Source organism: Macaca mulatta, chromosome 4 (assembly GCF_049350105.2).
Source record: "Macaca mulatta isolate MMU2019108-1 chromosome 4, T2T-MMU8v2.0, whole genome shotgun sequence".
NCBI lineage: Eukaryota > Metazoa > Chordata > Mammalia > Primates > Cercopithecidae > Macaca > Macaca mulatta.
This window is the reverse complement of record NC_133409.1, coordinates 30,061,199-30,080,000: the sequence shown is the minus strand read 5'-3', so window position 1 is coordinate 30,080,000 and position 18,802 is coordinate 30,061,199. Positions and strand designations below refer to the sequence as shown.

The window sequence follows — 18,802 nt, the reverse complement described above, 5'->3', positions numbered from 1 at the left end:
CAGAATAAGCTAGATATTCCCTTTTAAGAGTTTGATATTAAGTCTACATTGTAGTAGATGGAAATGACACAGGAGCCATTTTTGTCCCTAGGATATTCTTCAGAGGATAGATGAAAACCTGTAATAAGAGATTAATCTATATATAAACATACTGGCAGATGCTCCAAGCTGAAAATATCATTGGTTGAAAATGGGCAATTTGTAGACATGAGATGTGAAAACACAAAACATAACATCCAAAAAATGCTGGCAACCCAGTCCACTATGGGTATCAGTTGTTCACCCTCGTGATGGTGTGCGTGACTGCCAGCTGCAGCTCGCTGCCACTGCCCGGCTTACTGTGAGCCTGGGAAAAGATCAAAATTCAAAATTCAAAGTATGGTTTCTACCAAATGCATGTTACTCTCACATCACGGAAAAGTTGAAAAATGATAAGAAAAGTCGAAACCAGGTCAGACCATCCTAACTTGGGAACCATTTGCATGAAGAAAACAGTATCTGTCCTCCTCAAGTGGTTTACATTTAGTTCAATAAAATGCCCACAAAGTATCTAAGAAAATAGAACTGGAACGTGGCCTTTTATTTTCAAACAAGGTTCTACCTAATCATAAGGTAGAAGAATAACAATAAATGAGCTGCTAAACCTACAATGTTTTATGACTAAGTCAGTATGCATCTGTATTTGTCTCCAGTTTCACCAAGAAATGAAGGCTTACTTTATTGTTTAAGCAGCATTCAATAACTAAATTGACTGTTATGTATTACTGCTCCCAACAAATATTTTACTCTAGATAAAATCCTAACCTCTAATTTATTTTTAAAAGTATTTTTATATATGTATTTCCTGCAATGACTTTTGATACCTGGAAGAATTAATTAGAAACAAAAGTTACAAGGAAAGCTTTAAAAAAAATTTCCTGAAACTCAAACAAATCCCATAAAAAAGTGGACAAAGGACATGAACAGACATTTCTCAAAATAAGATATACAAACATATGAAATAAGTCAACAAACATATGAAAAAATGCTAGCATCATTAATTATCAGGGAAATGCAAATTAAAAACACAACGAGATACCACCTTACTCCTACAAGAATGGCCATAATTAAAAAGTCAAAAAACAATAGATGTTGGCGTGAATGTGGTGAAAAGAAAACACTTTTATGTTTGTGGAACTGCAAGTTAGTACAATCAGTATGGAAAACAGATTCCTTGAAGAACTAAAAGTAAAACTACCATTTGATCCAGCAATCCCACTGCTGAGTATCTATTCAAAAGAACAGAAGTCATTATATGAAAAATACACGTGCACGTGCACGCACATGTTTACAGCAGCACAATTCACAGCTGCAAAGATGTGGAACCAACCTAAGTACCTATCAACCAATGAGTGGATAATGAAAACATGCTATATAGACACCATAGAATACTACTCAGGAGCATAAAAGAAATGAAATAATGTCTTTTGCAGAAACTTGGATGGAGCTGGAGGCCATTACTCTAAGTGAAGTAACTCAGAGATGGAAAACCAAATATCACATGGTCTCAATGATAAGTGGGAGCTAAGTTATGGGAATGCAAAGGTGTAAAGATGATCTCATGAAGTTTGGGGACTTGGAGCAGGGGGTAAGAGTGGGAAAGGGATGAGGGATAAAAGACTACGTACTGGGTACAGTGTACACTGCTCGGATAATGGGTGCACTATAATCTCAGAAATCACCACTGAAGAATTTACCCATGTAACCAAAAACCAACTGTACTCCAAAAACTATTGAAATAAAAAAATCCCCTGAGATTTCACACCAGTCAGAATGGATATTATTAAAACGTCAAAAAACAGATGCTGGTGAGGCTGCAGAGAAAAGGGAATGCTTATACACTATTGCTGGGAATGTGGATTAGTTCAGTCACTGTGGAAAGCAGTTTGGAGATTTCTCAAAGAACTTAGAACTACTGTTGGACCCACAAGTCCTATCACTGGGTATATACCCAAAAGAAAATCATTTATGAAAAAGATGTACTTGCATGTTCATTGCAGCACTATTCACAATAGCAAACAAACTGAATCAACCTAGGTGCCCATCAACAGTGGATCGGATAAAGAAAATGTGGTATAGATAGACCATGGAATACTACTGAGCCGTAAAAAAGAATGAAATCACATCCTTTGCAGCAATATGAATGCAGCTAAATTCAAGTAAGTAAAATGAATCATCAACTGCCATGTCAGGGAGTCAATAGACAATTTCAAGGACTAGGTGTAAAAGACTACTATTTAGAGGTAATTATCAGATGTAAAACTCCAAATGAACAAGAAGCAGTTGCTTCTATCACAGGGGACTATGTTGCAAAAATAAATAAGATGCTGATTTCAATATTATTTGGTGTCTCCTGCTATAATGTTAGCTTTTTAAGGCCAATATGCTGATAGTATTTTGTCTCCAATGTACCGAGGTTTTTTTTTGTTATAGAAAATTTCATATATTTCAAGTTATGTCTTATCATTAATTTATAATGACAAGAATTCATTAAAGTGCAGTATACTGTCCAAATCTCATTCCTCAGGGTAGAGCCGTACAATAAATGAGCCTAGTTTTCTTCCTTCTTCTTTACCACACTACTTCCCTTGATCCCACTGCCCCATATTCTCAGAAATCTTCAGATGCCAGTTTTCCCCTCCTTCAGCTTCATCTTCACCTCTCCTCTCTGTGATTATACATCCCATCCTGCTAAATCCTTCCTTTAATTCCACCTGACCCTCTACCCAATGATTACCCTTACCTTTTCATATTTAACACATTTTTCCAAAGAATACTCTACTCACTGTTCTTACTTGCATGTCAATTCCACCTAAGCTGACTGCAATCCCACGTTGCTGAAACATCTAGCTGTCTTCCATTCATTTATTCATTCAACAAATAGTTTGTTCATTGGTAAAATCTGACAGGGCTCCTGCCTTTAAGGAGCTTATAGGTGTAGACAGATAGTAATTGATTGTACTAACAAATATATATTCATAAACTATGCCAAATGCTGTGAAGGAAAAGTAGAAAGTATGAAGACAGAACTCAATAGACGAGCTTGACCTGGTGTAAGGGTCAAAGGAGGTTTCTCTAATAAAATGACATTTGATCTAAGAAATGAAGGACAAGTAGCAGCTCACCAGTTAAAGGGACTTAAAGGTAGGGAGAGAATTCTAAATACAGCATATTTATGGCATTGTATCTACTAACTGAGAAGCACCCTGCACTAGCCCTGTTGCAGCATTCCTCACTCTACATTTTAAAACTCTTTAATTATCTATATCCCTCCATTCAGACTCTCTACTCTCCCAGGCTATAAAATCTACAGGGGCCCAGATCATGTACTTCTTTTTCATTACCTCATTAAAGGGTCTTGCACAGTACCAACACACAACATGTTCTTGATAAATACTTTTTAAAAAAACATGAATATTATACATGATCCCCTATCTGCCAAATATAATGAACATGTTTTAAATTTTTATCTTATTGTAGCTCTGTGTCATTTAATCAGTCGCTCAGTACCTCCTTCCTGACCTTTGATGTACTCTTGCTTCAGTGACATCTTTTTTCCAGTTTCTCCTCTCCTCTCAGAGGTTTCTGTTCCTTCACCAACCCCTTAATTCCATCCATGACTCACCACACTGCATTTGCTCCTTGGGTGATCACTTCCACATTCAAATGGTTTCAACTTTATTCCAACAAAGGTGGATCTTTATTTCTACTGACCTGGCTCCTGAGCTTCTAACTCACATAGCAACTGTTTGCTACTCAGATACACCTATATCCCTTACAGCCATTTCAAAGTCAAGTGAACAAAACCAAACTCATCATCATTTCATGATTCACCACTGCAACAGAAAATAAATAAATCTAACTCTGTCTCCATCATTTTATTTTAGTTTATGGTATCACCATCCATTTAGATACCCATACTAAATATTCGGTGGTTATCCTGTTTTTACTTCCCACATTCAACTTTCCATAAAGGTCAGATAGTTTTAGCCCCACAATATTTATCTAATTCTTTTCTCCTCCAGCCCTTTGACAACTAGCCTAGTTCATATTGTCATTATTTCCTTTTACACGTCTACAGCTACCACCATAAAATAAATAAGCAGCCAACCTAAAATATAAATCTGATACCATTACTCTCCTGCTTTTATTTTTCAATGGCCCCTATAGTCTGGAGGATACAACCCAACTATCTTAATGTTGTTTGCAAAGTCCCAGCTCTTGGTAGCTTCTCCAGCCCCACCTGTCACCACTTCCTTCCATAAACCATACGCTAAGTTAACCACAAAGTGCCTATGGCTCCCATAGACATCAAACACTTCCTGGCTCTGTGCCTTTGCAGTTTTAATTGTAATCTCCCTCTTCAGGATACCTTTCAACATGTCATAATCCATCCAACAATCCTCCACAACCTAGCTCCCTCGGATTCCTCAAGATGGTGTTAAGTCCTTTCGCTATAAACCTCGTATAATACTCTCTGCAACATTCCACTTAAGTGTAATAGTGTTTATCACTGTCAGTCTAAGGACTATGTCTCCCCTTCTGCAAGTTCCACGAGAAAAAGAACCGCATCTTACAGTGCACACAACAAATTCTCATTAAAAGTCCTTATAACGTAGAATGAAAAAGTATATTCATTTATTTATTCAGCCATTATCTATTATTTAGTGTTATCCAAAGCCTGGTAGCAGCTCTAAATACTAGAGGTAACTCAGAGAATAAAATAGATCAAATATCTGCTCTCATGGCTGCAAAATATATTCATTATTTTATGTAGTGGTAAGTAATATAATACTATGGAGAAAAAATAAGGCATATGGGAGGGGATAGTACCTACTGAGGTAGGGGAGAGTGGTTTGAAATTATAGATAAAGTGACCAAGGGAAGTTTTACTGAGAAGCTGAATTTTCCTCAAAAACATGTAAGAAGTGAGAGAGCTGGCCATGCACACATCTGTGGCAAGAACATTCCAGACAGAGGGACAAGGCAAGTCTGAGACCCTGAGAAGGGAGAATACCTGCTGTTTTGAAGCACAGCCAGCAGTGAAATTTGACAGTAGCGGGGTGAAGGAAGGAAAGATGAGGCTAGAGGAGTCACAGAGTGGGGACATGTCCAGAGGGTGACAGGTTCTATGGTCGTCATAGGACTAACTTTGTTCTGCGTGAGATAGGAACCACAGACAATTTTGAGCAGTGATGTAATCTGCGTTATGTTTAACAGCATCATTCTAGCTGCTAGATTAAGAATGTAGTGAAGAATGAGAAACCAGTTAGGAGGTTATCATACAAATCCTGGAGAGAGAAAGGTGATGATGGCTTGCCTCAGGTTAGTGATAGTGGGGGTGCTGCGATGTGGTCAGATTCTAAATACATTTTAGTGGCACAATCTACAAAATGTAATGACTCATGGGACGTGAGAAATGAAAGAAGCAGAGTCTGGGATAACCTAAAGTTCTTGGCCTGAGCAGCTGGAAGACTGGAGTGGCCATTTACTGAGACGGAGAAGCTATGAGAAGAACTGTATTGCAGAGAAGAGAACATACTGTATTGGAGAAGTCTATTAGATCTGGTTGAAGATGGTGAGTAGCTATTTGGATGTATAGCTTTTCTCACAGTTCCCCAAAACTTTATGATCTGCCTACCGACTGAGCCAACAGCAAAATGTGTGCTCTGTTTTTAATTCTATGGGTAGTTTGCTGTAGAAAGAGAAAGCAACTCTTAGAACCTGAAAGGAAATGAAAATGGAAACTAATGAATTACATAAGAAAGCTTTAGATCCTTTAGCAGAAATGTCTCCATCAGCACCCACATGGAAAATGGACAGCCTTTTACTCAACTTCCTGTCTACCTAGATCACTGGAATTCATCCTTTGCAGAAGCCCTCATCATCTATAACAGAGCCCTTAACAGGCGCTCTCATGCCCCAGGAGACGCTTCAGAATTTAGTTGTTGTTGTTGGCATGTCTAGTTGTCACAAAGATGGTGGGGCTGGCATTTATGGATGTCCTGCAATGCTTAGCATATCCTGCACAATACACCACTGAGCTTTTTTCGTGTAATTTTTAAATGCATCCGACATTCATATTGGTAAAATTCTGTTTGAAATATCTTGAGTTAAAACCAAACTCTATTTTACATAGAAACACAAAATAACATTTGCATGGTTTTAATATACAATGAATTTTTCAGTTCTATAACTACTGTGTAAATTGATGAGACTGGTTATATTTAGAACCTAATTCTACTTTATATAAGCCCAAAACATGTTTGCATGGTTTTAATGTACACTACATTTTCTAGTACCCTAACTATATATATATATACACACACACACGTACATACACACACATAAATACATGTATGTATATACATACAACTATAGATGACATGCTATATATATATATATATATAAAATAAATACACACATACTTATTTTGTCCTCATTTAAAAATATTAAATATAAAGGATAGGCATTGATAACGTTCAAATTTCACTTCAAGGTTTCTTAAATCTAAATGCATGCACAAATTTGACTGCTTCATTATTTCTTCATTTCTTCTTTTATTTCTTCATTTTTGGGTACCATAAACTGTCATGGTATCTGAGTATTTACATGTTAAAATATGCATTATTTCATTATTTCATTATAATATTTTCACATTTCTATTTTATAACTAAGACAACATATTGATTTTTAAAATAAAATATTATAAGTAGTCACATTATATTTAATCTCAGGACAGTAAGCAAGTACTAACATTATTTGTCACAAAAACAGGGATTGGATACAATGCAGTTAATATCCTAGAAAGTATGTGCCATCAAACAATCATACTTCTAACAACTAAGGTCTAGAGCTTGGCATACCATAACAACAGTGCCAATGATAACCCTTGCTCCAGAGTTAGTGATTTCAAGCAATCTGAGAGTTAAAAATGGTTTATCAGTAATTCAGGGAAAGCTATTTTATCCTGAATGGGCACTATTTGAAAGTAGTCATCAGCCTCTGAATGTGCTTTTGCAGTGATATATGACGTACTAAGGAATTGCAGGATACCTATAAGATACAACATTAATACTTCACATTCTTATTTCAGCAACTGCAAGTTACACAGCCACAGATCTAAGAGACCACAAAAATGGCTTTTGTGTTGACCTTACGTGAACAGGGGAAAATTATCCATTTTCTTTGAGTCAATACATTCTTGCCCAAAGCATTCTGTTATAGGATTTAAGGGAATAAAATATCTAAAGGGAAATATCATGACAAGTAAATCCCTGTAATTCCATATTTATCATAAATTATGATGAAATACAATTCACTTTTTTTTGCTTGCTTTTTTGGTCATTACTTAAAGTCTCTGAAACTCGTTCTGCATCTTGAAATGGTGGTAATCACCTCTTGTTTACAACTTTCTTTTGAGAATTGAGACAACAAATGTAACTTACATACTACCAAGCCTGTTATGCTACAATTATTGTGCAAAACCTTAAAGTTTTATCAAATCACTTAATAATGATGATCTGAATGGTACACTGAAAATCAGAATCTTAGTATCACATCTGAAGTTTGGATGAGAAAATATATTTACAGTAACTACAAAGGAGACTGACATGCAATAAATGTCAGTACATGTTAGTGTTATTATTACTGTGTTAACACCACAAACAAAGCGCACCGGACAAAGGTACTTTGTATAGAGATGGCATATCAGAATACAGAAATGACCATTCACATTTGATATTTCTTTTAAAGACAGAAAAGTAACTTCCTGTCATCTAGAAATCATGAATATGTTGACCCTAGAATAAAATATATTGCAATTTAGTGTATGTATGTGTGACAGTGCTTAACTGTTTATTTGCTTTTATAATGTATAATCCTGTTTTTAGCTGCATCTCACTTTTAATTTTTGACTTAGAAACTTTTCTTCTTAACTCAGACTTTAGTATCTAATCTGTGGTATAAAACAGTCTAAAATGAATTTTTGCATGACATTGAACAAATACTCTAATACCTCCAACAAAATGTAGATTGCCTACTTGCTTTAAATTTAATATTAAAACGATTACGAACTAGATTTGGTTTTGTAATGACTAAGTCTACAAACTAGATTTATTTTTGTGATAACGAAGATAACTAAAGAAGGCATTTCAAAATTAGCACATATTTTCCATAGGCTAAGAATTTACATTAAGTAGAAAACTCATTGTTAAGATAAAAAATGGTGTTTCATAAGTGACTGAAAAATACTTTGCATTAAGAAGCAATGAGGCTGTGGCTCATGCCTGTAATCCAGTACTGTGGGAGGCTGAGGCGGGCAGATCACCTGAGATCAGGAGTTCCAGATCAGCCTGGTCAACGTGGTGAAACCTCGTCTCTACTAAAAATACAAAAATTAGCCGGGTATGGTGGTGGGCACCTGTAATCCCAACTACTCGTGAGACTGACCCAGGAGAATCTCTTAAGCCCGGGAGGTGAAAGTTGCAGCGAGCCGAGACAGCACCACTGCACTCCATCCTGGGTGAGAAGAGCGAGACTCTGTCTCAAAAAAACAAACAAACAAAAAAATCAAAGAAAGGAACAATGAGATTCAAATAAAAAAGGCTAAGTAAAATTGATCTTAACGTGGTAGTGTTATGTTTTCATAAAAATATTCTATAAATAAATTCTAGATATGTTTGTATATTTTTATCTTATTATAAAAACCATACTTGTAAGTAAGTATCTTGATTATGAGGAAAAAACTTTCAATGTTCATCAGTATTATCTGCCATAATACAATTATAAATAAAAATTTTGATTTCTAAGCACAAGTCAAATCTCTTCATAATACTATATCATGTATTAAATTGGTCTATCCATTTGAGAAAAAGGTAAAAGCTCACTAAGAGAGAAGCAATGTTTATAAATAAATAAGATAAAATTTTGTTTCATTTAGAATACTAATTAAAATAATGAATTAACAGATTATCAAACCTTGCCTAGATTAGCAAATTTAACAAAGACATAATCATTTAAAACTCACCAGTGTAAGTACAAAATTTTCTTTAAAAATTAGCAGCAAGAAAAGAGACTATCATGTATTATAGTTTAAGATATTGTAATTTAAGATATAATTTAGAGATAAATTACAAATCATTTGATAAGGGGAAAGTCATCCCATAAACACAATTAGGTTAGATGGTTTCAATTTGGAAAAATATTACTTCAGGTACCCAATGCATAATAAACACTAAAATAAATTATGGTTGGATTAAAGAGTTAAAATATTAAAAAATCAAGTAGTTAAAAGAAAGGAAGAAAATTGATCTTTTAATCAAACTTCTGAATAAATGACTTTTTAAACTTAGAAGCAACATGTTTACAAAAGATATACAAAGATATGTAAATATGTAAAAATATGTATTTATATCATATATGTGCTTGCGTATGTGACCACAAAGAAAGAGAATAATTTGGTCAAACAAAAATAAAAAAAATTAAACAATACATATGCAAATCAATTAAGTAAAAAAAAACAAAAACAAAAACAAAAAAACAAAACCTAACACTCAAATAAAAAGGAAGAAACAGAAAATAGGGAAAATGTGGAGAAAATAATGCCAGAAGTGGAATTTAAATATCTAAATAAAGAGCTCATATAATTTGATAATAAAAATATGCACCAAATTTCTATCTGATGTTATATCACCTTGATAAACAAATCATCTGAAAATCAAAATATGCACCCACATAAATGGGCAAAGGGTATGAACAGAAAATTTTAAAAGGGAGCATTACAAACTCAAAAATACATGAATTTATATTCAGCTTACAAGCAAACAGGAAAATATAAAATATAAGAAAAAATACTTTAAAATTATTAAATTAATATTTAAAAAGCACTTAAAATGCCAACAAATGCTCATACTGAAACATGTCCTCAAACTTTCTAGGTGGAATTATAAATTGATTCATTCCTTTTAGAAAGCAAATTGCCAATATGTGCTAAATACTAAAAACTTGGATATTCTTTAACCCAATCATTCTACCTTTATAAATATATCCTTTCAAAGGTATAAAATATGGAAAAAAATTCTAGGTGAATATCATCCACACATTATTTATAATACACAATTATTTTTTATTCCCAGAACAAACCAAGCAAGCCTTGGTATCCAATAGTGGAGGAATATTTAAGCAAGTGTTATACAGTTCATAGTTAATGAAATACATGTTTTGAAAACTATTTAGTAATATGAGAAATGTTTGCAATGTTAGGTGAAAATACTAATGATATTAAATTATTTGAACATCACAACTAAAGCTTTTTAAAAAGCCATTTAAATAGGGTGAAAGACCAAGGGCACACAATAAGATGTTAGGAGTGAGTATACTGGAGCAGCAGAATTCTGGGTGAATATTTTCCCTCTCTTTTCCAAATTTCTATCTGATGTTATATCACCTTGATAAATAAATCATCTGAAAATCAAAATATGGTTGGGCACGGTGGCTCCTACCTGTAATCCCAGCACTTTGGGAGGCTGAGGCAGGTGGATCACTTGAGGTCAGGAGTTTGAGACCAACCTGGCCACAATGGTGAAACCCTGTCTCTACTTAAAAAACAATTTTTTTTTTTTTTCCAGGCATGGTGGCTCATGCCTGTAATCCCAGCTACTTGGGAGGCTGAGGCATGAGAATTGCTTGAGCCTGGGAGGCGGAGGTCGCAGTGAGCCGAGATAGTGCCATTGTACTCCAGGCTGGGGAACAGAGCAAGACTCTGTCTCAAAATAAATAAATAACAATATTTACTAAAATTATGAACTAATTTAAAACATATACCTATAGTAGCGTACAAATGTATATACTTTCATAACAAAATTGTAAATACATTTGGTTTTCATGATTGAAAGCTTTATATGAAAATATGTGATAATTGTTTACCTGGAGGCATTATATGAGAACTTCTTCATTTCTTTTTCACAAATTCCTATCATCTTCCTACTTTATATTTAAAAATGGTAAAAGATATATTTATGAAAAGAAAGCCTTACAGTATAAAACAAAAATCAGTTCACTGAGTAATACCTCCTCACGGGTCTGTTGTAACAATAGAAATGTTTCATGGGGCAAAACGTAATTTTAAGGTCCAACAAAAAAGGTAAAGTTTTAAAGTCACGCTTAAGAGAGAAAGAAAAATGAAACCATTTATACTCCAAATAAATCATAAAATATGACTTAGACAGAAACTTCATAGAACCCAAATCCCACCAGAAAGTAGGCTCTCCGCTACAATGTAATAATGTCAACTGATTCCATGGGTCTTTTCCTTTCAGCTATTTAAAAGGTAATCCCTTTTAAAGCCCTGACCTTTTAGCTACTACTTCAAAAGGGAACCAACATTTATGCTTTCTCTTAACAGTTTATCTACATTTGTTACAACTGTGGGAAGGTGTTAGAGTAATCAGTAAATTCCCCATGGTTGGCTTCTTTTTCTTTCCTTACATTATAGTCCATTTAAGGTTGGGTTAACAGATTACAGTAATAAATGTATATATTTTGTGTGACATCAGTTTATTCAGAATTTCCCCAATGTATAATGCTGTAGTGGTGTTCATTCCAAATCCAGCTGTAGAACCAGGCTAACTTGTAATTGTTTTTACAGCTTTCCAAAGGATATAAAGTGTACTTACGAATAACTGTTAAGTAGAATAACTTAACAGTACTCTAAGTCCCTATTGGTCTTTGTTTTGTTTGAAACTGAGCAGTAGCTTTGAATAAACTAAAAACGATAGAGAAAGGGGGGAAAGGCCTCATTTTCTAGTTGTTCTTTAATGGAATGAAAAATGAGAGCACTGAGCAACTGATGCAGTGATCTGAAATAGCCCAAAACAAAATGGGTGACTGTGGATGAATTTGCCTTCTACCAGGAAAACAAAGAGAACTTTAGGCCAAATATCTTTAGACATCACTTCTATTAGAAAGCCAGGTCATGTAAACTATTTCAAAATTTCTTCCAATTGCTAAAAATGAAACACGTTATTTCATACAATACTTTTTCCTTACTATATTTATAAACTAGTATGTGAATTTGGTATAGTAAATCTGTACATTTATTATTATTATGGTCATTTATAGGCTTAGAATATACTTTTACTTCTAATTGTATTCATAATTATTGAATTTTAAATTTTTTGGCAACAAGTTTCATTTATCTGGTGATAAGTCTCCAAGAAGTAATTGCAGAATTGTGCTTAAAAGATAATTAGGCCAATTTAGAGATTCTTTCCAAAAATAAATTTGGCAAACGGTAGAAACCACATATGGCAAAGTGTACACGAACATATGATTTTCTAAAGCAAGATTTTTTAAAACTTTCAAACTTCAACAGAACCCTATACTATAACTATCAAATGCAAAGTTTTCTGGTTGAATTTACTGGCTGACCTCCCCATAGGAGAGTCTTCCCTCGCTGTTTACTTGGCTAACTTTGAACACATCTAGGTCTGAGCTCAAAGTGCCTGCTAAGTCTTCATTACTTGCGTGATTATCAAAAGAAAGATGAAAAGTGGGATTCATAAAATCCCTAAGTCCTGATTTTAGCTATGAGCTTTTATTTCACCAGATTTGCAAAAAAGCAAAACAATCAGTTCAATTTAATATAATTTTTTTTTTTTTTTTTTTTTTTTTTTGAGACGGAGTCTCGCTCTGCCGCCCAGGCTGGAGTGCAGTGGCCGGATCTCAGCTCACTGCAAGCTCCGCCTCCCGGGTTCACGCCATTCTCCTGCCTCAGCCTCCCCAGTAGCTGGGACTACAGGCGCCCGCCACCTCGCCCGGCTAGTTTTTTGTATTTCTTAGTAGAGACGGGGTTTCACCGTGTCAGCCAGGATGGTCTCGATCTCCTGACCTCGTGATCCGCCCGCCTCGGCCTCCCAAAGTGCTGGGATTACAGGCTTGAGCCACCGCGCCCGGCCTAATATAATTTTTTAAGTGATCAGCAATGTCACCAAGGAAAGAAAAGCAAGATTGCAAGGATTCAAAACCTATGTAATTGAGAAGTAATTATAGTACATGTGGCAGACTAGAAATAATACTTTTATATCACTTTTATGCTATATTTTTCCTATAAAGTACATCCTCATTTTTAAATGTAATATAAGGACTCCAGTATCTTAAGTCAATATTTATATGTGGCCTCCTTAAATTTTGAAGGGTAATGCAAATAATAAGAATATACATTGTTTATCTATAAAAATTTTCAGTTTAATTATATAATTACTTTTCTAAAATAAAAAAGCAAATACTCTTTTTCTACATACCTGCATTAAGACAGTTATAATTTGCTTCAATATTGTAAATATTGTTCAGTCATATCCAGATGTACATGTTTTTTCTTTTCCTCCTAAAAGTTATCTCACCTTGCACTTTGGACACTTCTGGGCATTCCTCTGCCCATGCTCAATTTCGCTGGCCCAGTGACGCAACAATTTGTCTCCTTTTTTGTACTCCTTGCAGTTAACACCTTCATGCCAAGGAGAGTGGCACTTAAAACACCAGACGAATTGGCAGGTAGGGCACTGGATCTGTGTAAGAAAAAAATCATATTAATTACTAGTGGACATACTGAAAGTGTCTAAAAGGGTAAGAAGGTGATGCTTGGGGAAATTAGCTAAAAGTTTATAATTTAAAATGCCTCCCCATCTATAAGACCAAAACTACACTAAGATATGAATACTCTGTTACTAGGGAAAGAATTGCTTTGGCGAGGATGACTTGGCTATTTGTAGGCTGTCCTGGAGTTAAACATTTGATTCTGGAAACCAATTTAGCTTTAGGAAAATCTCCCAGATTTTAAGTGCAATCTCCCAGATTGAACCTGAAGGCTCACAAGGCCCCAAATCCACACACTCAGGCTGCCCTTTAATTCACCTTTCCCTTGAACGAATTACCCAGCCGTTTCCATTGTCTTCTTAAGAATGGCTTATTTCATTTTATTTTTTAAAAGCCCCACAGATGCTTCATCAAATAAAAAACACAGTAGCAGTCTGGGTGCAGTGGCTTATGCCTGTAATCCTAGCACTTTGGGAGGCTGAGGCGGGTGGATCACTTGAGGTCAGGAGTTACAGACCAGCCTGGCCAACATGGTGAAACCCCACCTCTACTAAAAATACAAAAATTAGGTGGGCATGTTGGTGCATGCTTGTAATCCCAGCTACTCAGGAGGATGACACGAGACATGAGAATCTCTTGAACCCAGCAGAGGTTGCAGTTGAGCCGAGATCGTGCCACTGCACTCCAGCCTGGGCTACAGTGAGACTCTGTCTCAAAACAACAACAACAACAACAACAAAAACACAGTAAGAAACTGCTAGAACAGCATTTGCTATGAAGCAGCATCTAAAATAATGGATACTCCTGGTGTGCTACCAATGTAAGGGAGGCTAATTATAAAAATAATGCAAAGCATTCTATTATTACAAATATATCAATATAGTGGCCCTGTGGCCTGTACTTAGAAAACCATCAGAAACGGGCCTTCATATTTCACTATGTGGAGGGTATATGACAGTGCACGTGTAAGTTTAGTAAGAATATGTCTTCTGCTTGACATGGAAGATATTTTATCTGACTTCCTTTATTTTGAATGATAGTGGAATATTCCATTCATACACATTATTTCCACTCCTAACTCTCTAAAAGCATATGAGTATAGCCTGACTTAACAGAGCCTCATGTGATTACAATGGATTATAAATTGCCTCATTATGAATTATATTTATAACTGACCACTCTCTTTGCTCCTCTATGTCACGTCACTGCAGCACATGTGAATTTGCTGACTACATTTTAAAGGTTAGAATTTCCTTTGGTAAACTATACACAATATTGTCACTTAATTTTTTGGAAAACAACTTTTTTGACAATGGAGGTTCTACTATATAGATTAATTAGCTGAGTGGCAATTACAATCACAGCTCTTCTGTTAACAACTCAAAGCACTGTAATTTTCACTTATGTCAAGAATGGATAATGCTCTTCCTGTGAAAATATGAAGTAAAAGTACTTTTGTTATTAACTTTATGTAAAAATGGCATTCTGTCATAAGGCTTACAAGATTTTCATGTTTATTTATTTATTAAAATTCTGTTCAATGGTAATATCTATGCTTAATATGTTACATGCATTATTTATTTTCATCCTCAAAATAATGCTGGAAGGTAGATATGAACATCATCAGTTTACAGATGATGAAAATGAGACTCAGATAGATTAAATCACTTGCTGAAGGTAACACAGAAAATATGTGTTAAGAAGGAATTTAAACGTAAGTTTGTCTGGCTCCACATTTAGCATACTTTTCACTATACTTCTTATACCAAACGGCATTTGTTCTTTGACAACTGGCAACTTAAAAATGTAGTAGTCAAAGATGGTCATGTCATTAAACTATTCAATAAGTCAGAATTCCACATGATTATCAAGATAAGGTGAACTTTGAAAATTCTTTTCAAGATCTACTCTATACAAATTGAGAAACTACTTGGTTTAACTAAAAAAATTAAAAAAAAAAGGATGTTACTATTTAGTTATTTAAAATAACTGTTTTTTTCCTTTTTGATCATTACAATTAAAATAAATCATTTTTAAAAGACAACAAGTTGAAGTAGATGAGATTCAGCTAAGAAAACAATATAAAATGTTTACTTCCAAAATGTTTACTTCCATTTGTCATTGAGCAATGAAGACTAGATGTAAATATCACATGGAGCCTTCCTTTTTAATGTAATGAATGAAATGAGGAAAGTAGGAAAAAATTGCTTTTCCTTAGGCATCTACCATTAAGTCAGAAGACCTGAATAGTTAATTTAGTTATTTTCTACTGGACGTTATTCATAATTCTGAATCACTAGATTCTAGCATCATTAAATAAACTTTTTGAAAAGATCTCTCTAGTTTTTAACCAGTCTTAGATTATATTTATGAAATATTAGAATGAATGTAAAGATGCTTTGAAACTGGGATTCGCTCTATAAATGTCTGACATTGAATGGCTCAAAGATCTTTGTGAATAAGTGCTGAACTATCACATTTGTGAATCTCTAATGAAGACAATTACAGCAATGCATGATTCTCCTAAGGCACCAGAATAATAAAGAATCTGTCGTGTTGTTTCCACCCTGGGACTCTGGCTCATAATAAACAACTAAGTCCTACTGCAGATCCTATTGCAAATCCTCACCAACAGCACAGACTTAGTGGGAAACTGTGACCAAAGTTATGGGGCAGGCTCTCAAGTGAATATGAATACGTTAAATTCATACTGGATTGCTATCTCTCACTGAAAACATCAAAATCACTATTTGCTTGGGATTAAAATCATAAAAGGACTAACAGCCAACTCCAACAACTTGGGTATTAAAAGACTACATGTGAAATTGTCCCAGATTTTTTGTTCTGAAGATGCCTCATTCATTTTGAACTTAATCACATTCAAAATTGGCCTTATGTAAACACATATAGACATCAACACTGCATCTTCCTCCACTCTTTTATTTACAGTTATTCTTCCACATGAAATGCTATCTCACAACCATAGACCCACCACATGGAGTGCCTGCCTTCTTAGTAATTACAGTCACACAGAAGTCGTCCTGCCCTGTTCTTGTGGCTCAAAGTGTGATTGCAGGGCCAGAAACATCAGTATCACCTGAGAACTTGGTGAATTCATGAATCCTTAGACCTTAGAGCCAAAAGTGCTCATTTTCACAAGGTCCGAAGGTGATTCATATGCATCCTAAAGTTTGAGAGGCTCTGCTTTATACCATGTGACTCCATCGCTCAGACCACAATTTATTGGACCAGGAATGAGTCCCTAAGCCAAAAACACGTATCCACTAGTTGGCAAGCTGCCTAAGCGGTGGCATGAGCTTTGTGTAGCAGGGGTGCTCATTGTTGAATGGAGATTAGCCAAGATAGATTTTTCTCTCTTGAGGAGTGTCATGGAGATACAAAGGATGCCTTCATGGAGGAAAAGACAGAGAAGAGCTAAGTGACTACAATGCAGACCACTGAAGAAGGACACAGACATTGACTTTTGGTGAGATGACAGACGGGCTCTCACACTACCAGAGCTTGTGTCTGATTCTCTATGAGGCCTGCCTGGGCAGCTGCGGAGAGTATTTTCCTGCCCTTCCTACTCCCCATGGAGCCTTACGGTAAACCTCACTAATTGAGGTAGCCCAAGAAACAGTACATTTCTGCTTCTGGTAACTGGGAGAGTCCAATGAATTACATCTACTAAAATCTTATCTTGATCAAATGCTCCTTTCTTCAAGTTGTCTTCCCTATTCCTTGCAACTAGATTCAGTACCTTTCTTATGGAACTTCCATTAGGAATGTAGATGTCTAATCTCTCCAACAGCCCACAAGTTCACTCCTCAGTGAACTGTGTTTGTCAAAGGCTTTGTCTCATGTAAAATGAATGATTTTGCACACAGTTTGGATACCACGTATCAGTTAACATTAAATGAATACAAAGAAAAACCAACATATCTAATTTATGACTAGCGGCTGAGATGGTATTACTAATTCCTATATTATCAGATGATGTTTACTAAACACATTATCCTAATGAACTTTTACTGAACACTATGATCAATGCACAAACTCTTCTAAAAGAGGCAAGCAGGGCTTCAAGTGCTTCAAGAATCAAGTTATCAAAGCTAAGAATCTTGATTAGCTTTCTCCAGAATCCACAAAAGATAAAAGAACTTTACATTAGATTTTTGACTTTTGAATACCCTTAGTTTTACCAGAAATCTGTGCTATACTGAGATGAAAGTACACCAACTCACCTGCCCTAGGAAAATGGCATTTTCTCCTGATAATTCATCAAGTCAAGTAAGGAAACAACCCACAAAATAAAAACAGTGTCTAAAACCAAAGAAAACCCCAGATCATTATTTTCCTGCTTAAATGCTAGACACCCCTATACACATCATTATTTCAAATAAATCACAAAATCTTTACTTATCAAATTCAAAATACTACACAACACCCATGTGTAAAGTAGCACTGCAAATATAAGAGCTAATTCAGTTTTCCAAAAAGGATTGCTTTACTAGAACCTCAGGTTCAGATTCCCAATAATGAAACACATTTATCAATTCATTTTCCCATTCAACAAATATTTATTGGGCACCTTCAGGTAGCAGGAACTGCCTATGTTGATTGCATGCAGAAAGAAATGAAAATACTTGTCCTTAAGGAACTTACTGGGCTCTGACAGATATAAACCAAAAGAGCTATAAAGGCATATAGTAACTGCTAGAATAGAAGCTAGGACAAGTGGGTGCCAGGGAAACAGGCTTCAGTGAAGGCTGGAACATAAGCGTTCAGAGAGAATGTGACCTTCAACAATGAGTAGAATGTTACCGAGACAAGTGTTGAGGTAACACTTTGGGTAGAGGGTCCATCCTGAGCCACCACACAGAGGCCCAAGAGCACATGATGCACTGGGGAAACAGCAAGTGTTCTAATGTAGCCTGAACAGAGATGTCACTTCAGCTAGCTCAACTTTGATCCTTGCTAAGTGTACAATAAACAGAGCCAGTAAATTCCTATAATCCTGGCATGTCCCCCAAAATATACCATGGTCCAGAAACTCTGCATAGGAAACACGTAAAAATCATGGCTGTCAGATTCGGGTATGTCCTAAAGAAATGAACCAAAATGGTAAATAACTGGGAAATCTTGTAGTTATTAGTTATAAAAATGTTTT

General features: G+C 35.3%; 1 protein-coding gene across 2 annotated transcripts in view; it reads right to left on the bottom strand.

Annotated features, from left to right (window-relative positions):
- The window catches only part of RNF217 (ring finger protein 217), a 132,215-nt gene that overhangs the window by 15,590 nt on the left and 97,823 nt on the right, over positions 1-18,802 (bottom strand). For both annotated transcript variants that reach the window (XM_001107488.5, XM_077999356.1), the window contains one exon: positions 13,440-13,604. In XM_001107488.5, the coding sequence (XP_001107488.1) occupies positions 13,440-13,604 (165 nt within the window). The remainder of the gene's footprint in view (positions 1-13,439; positions 13,605-18,802) is intronic.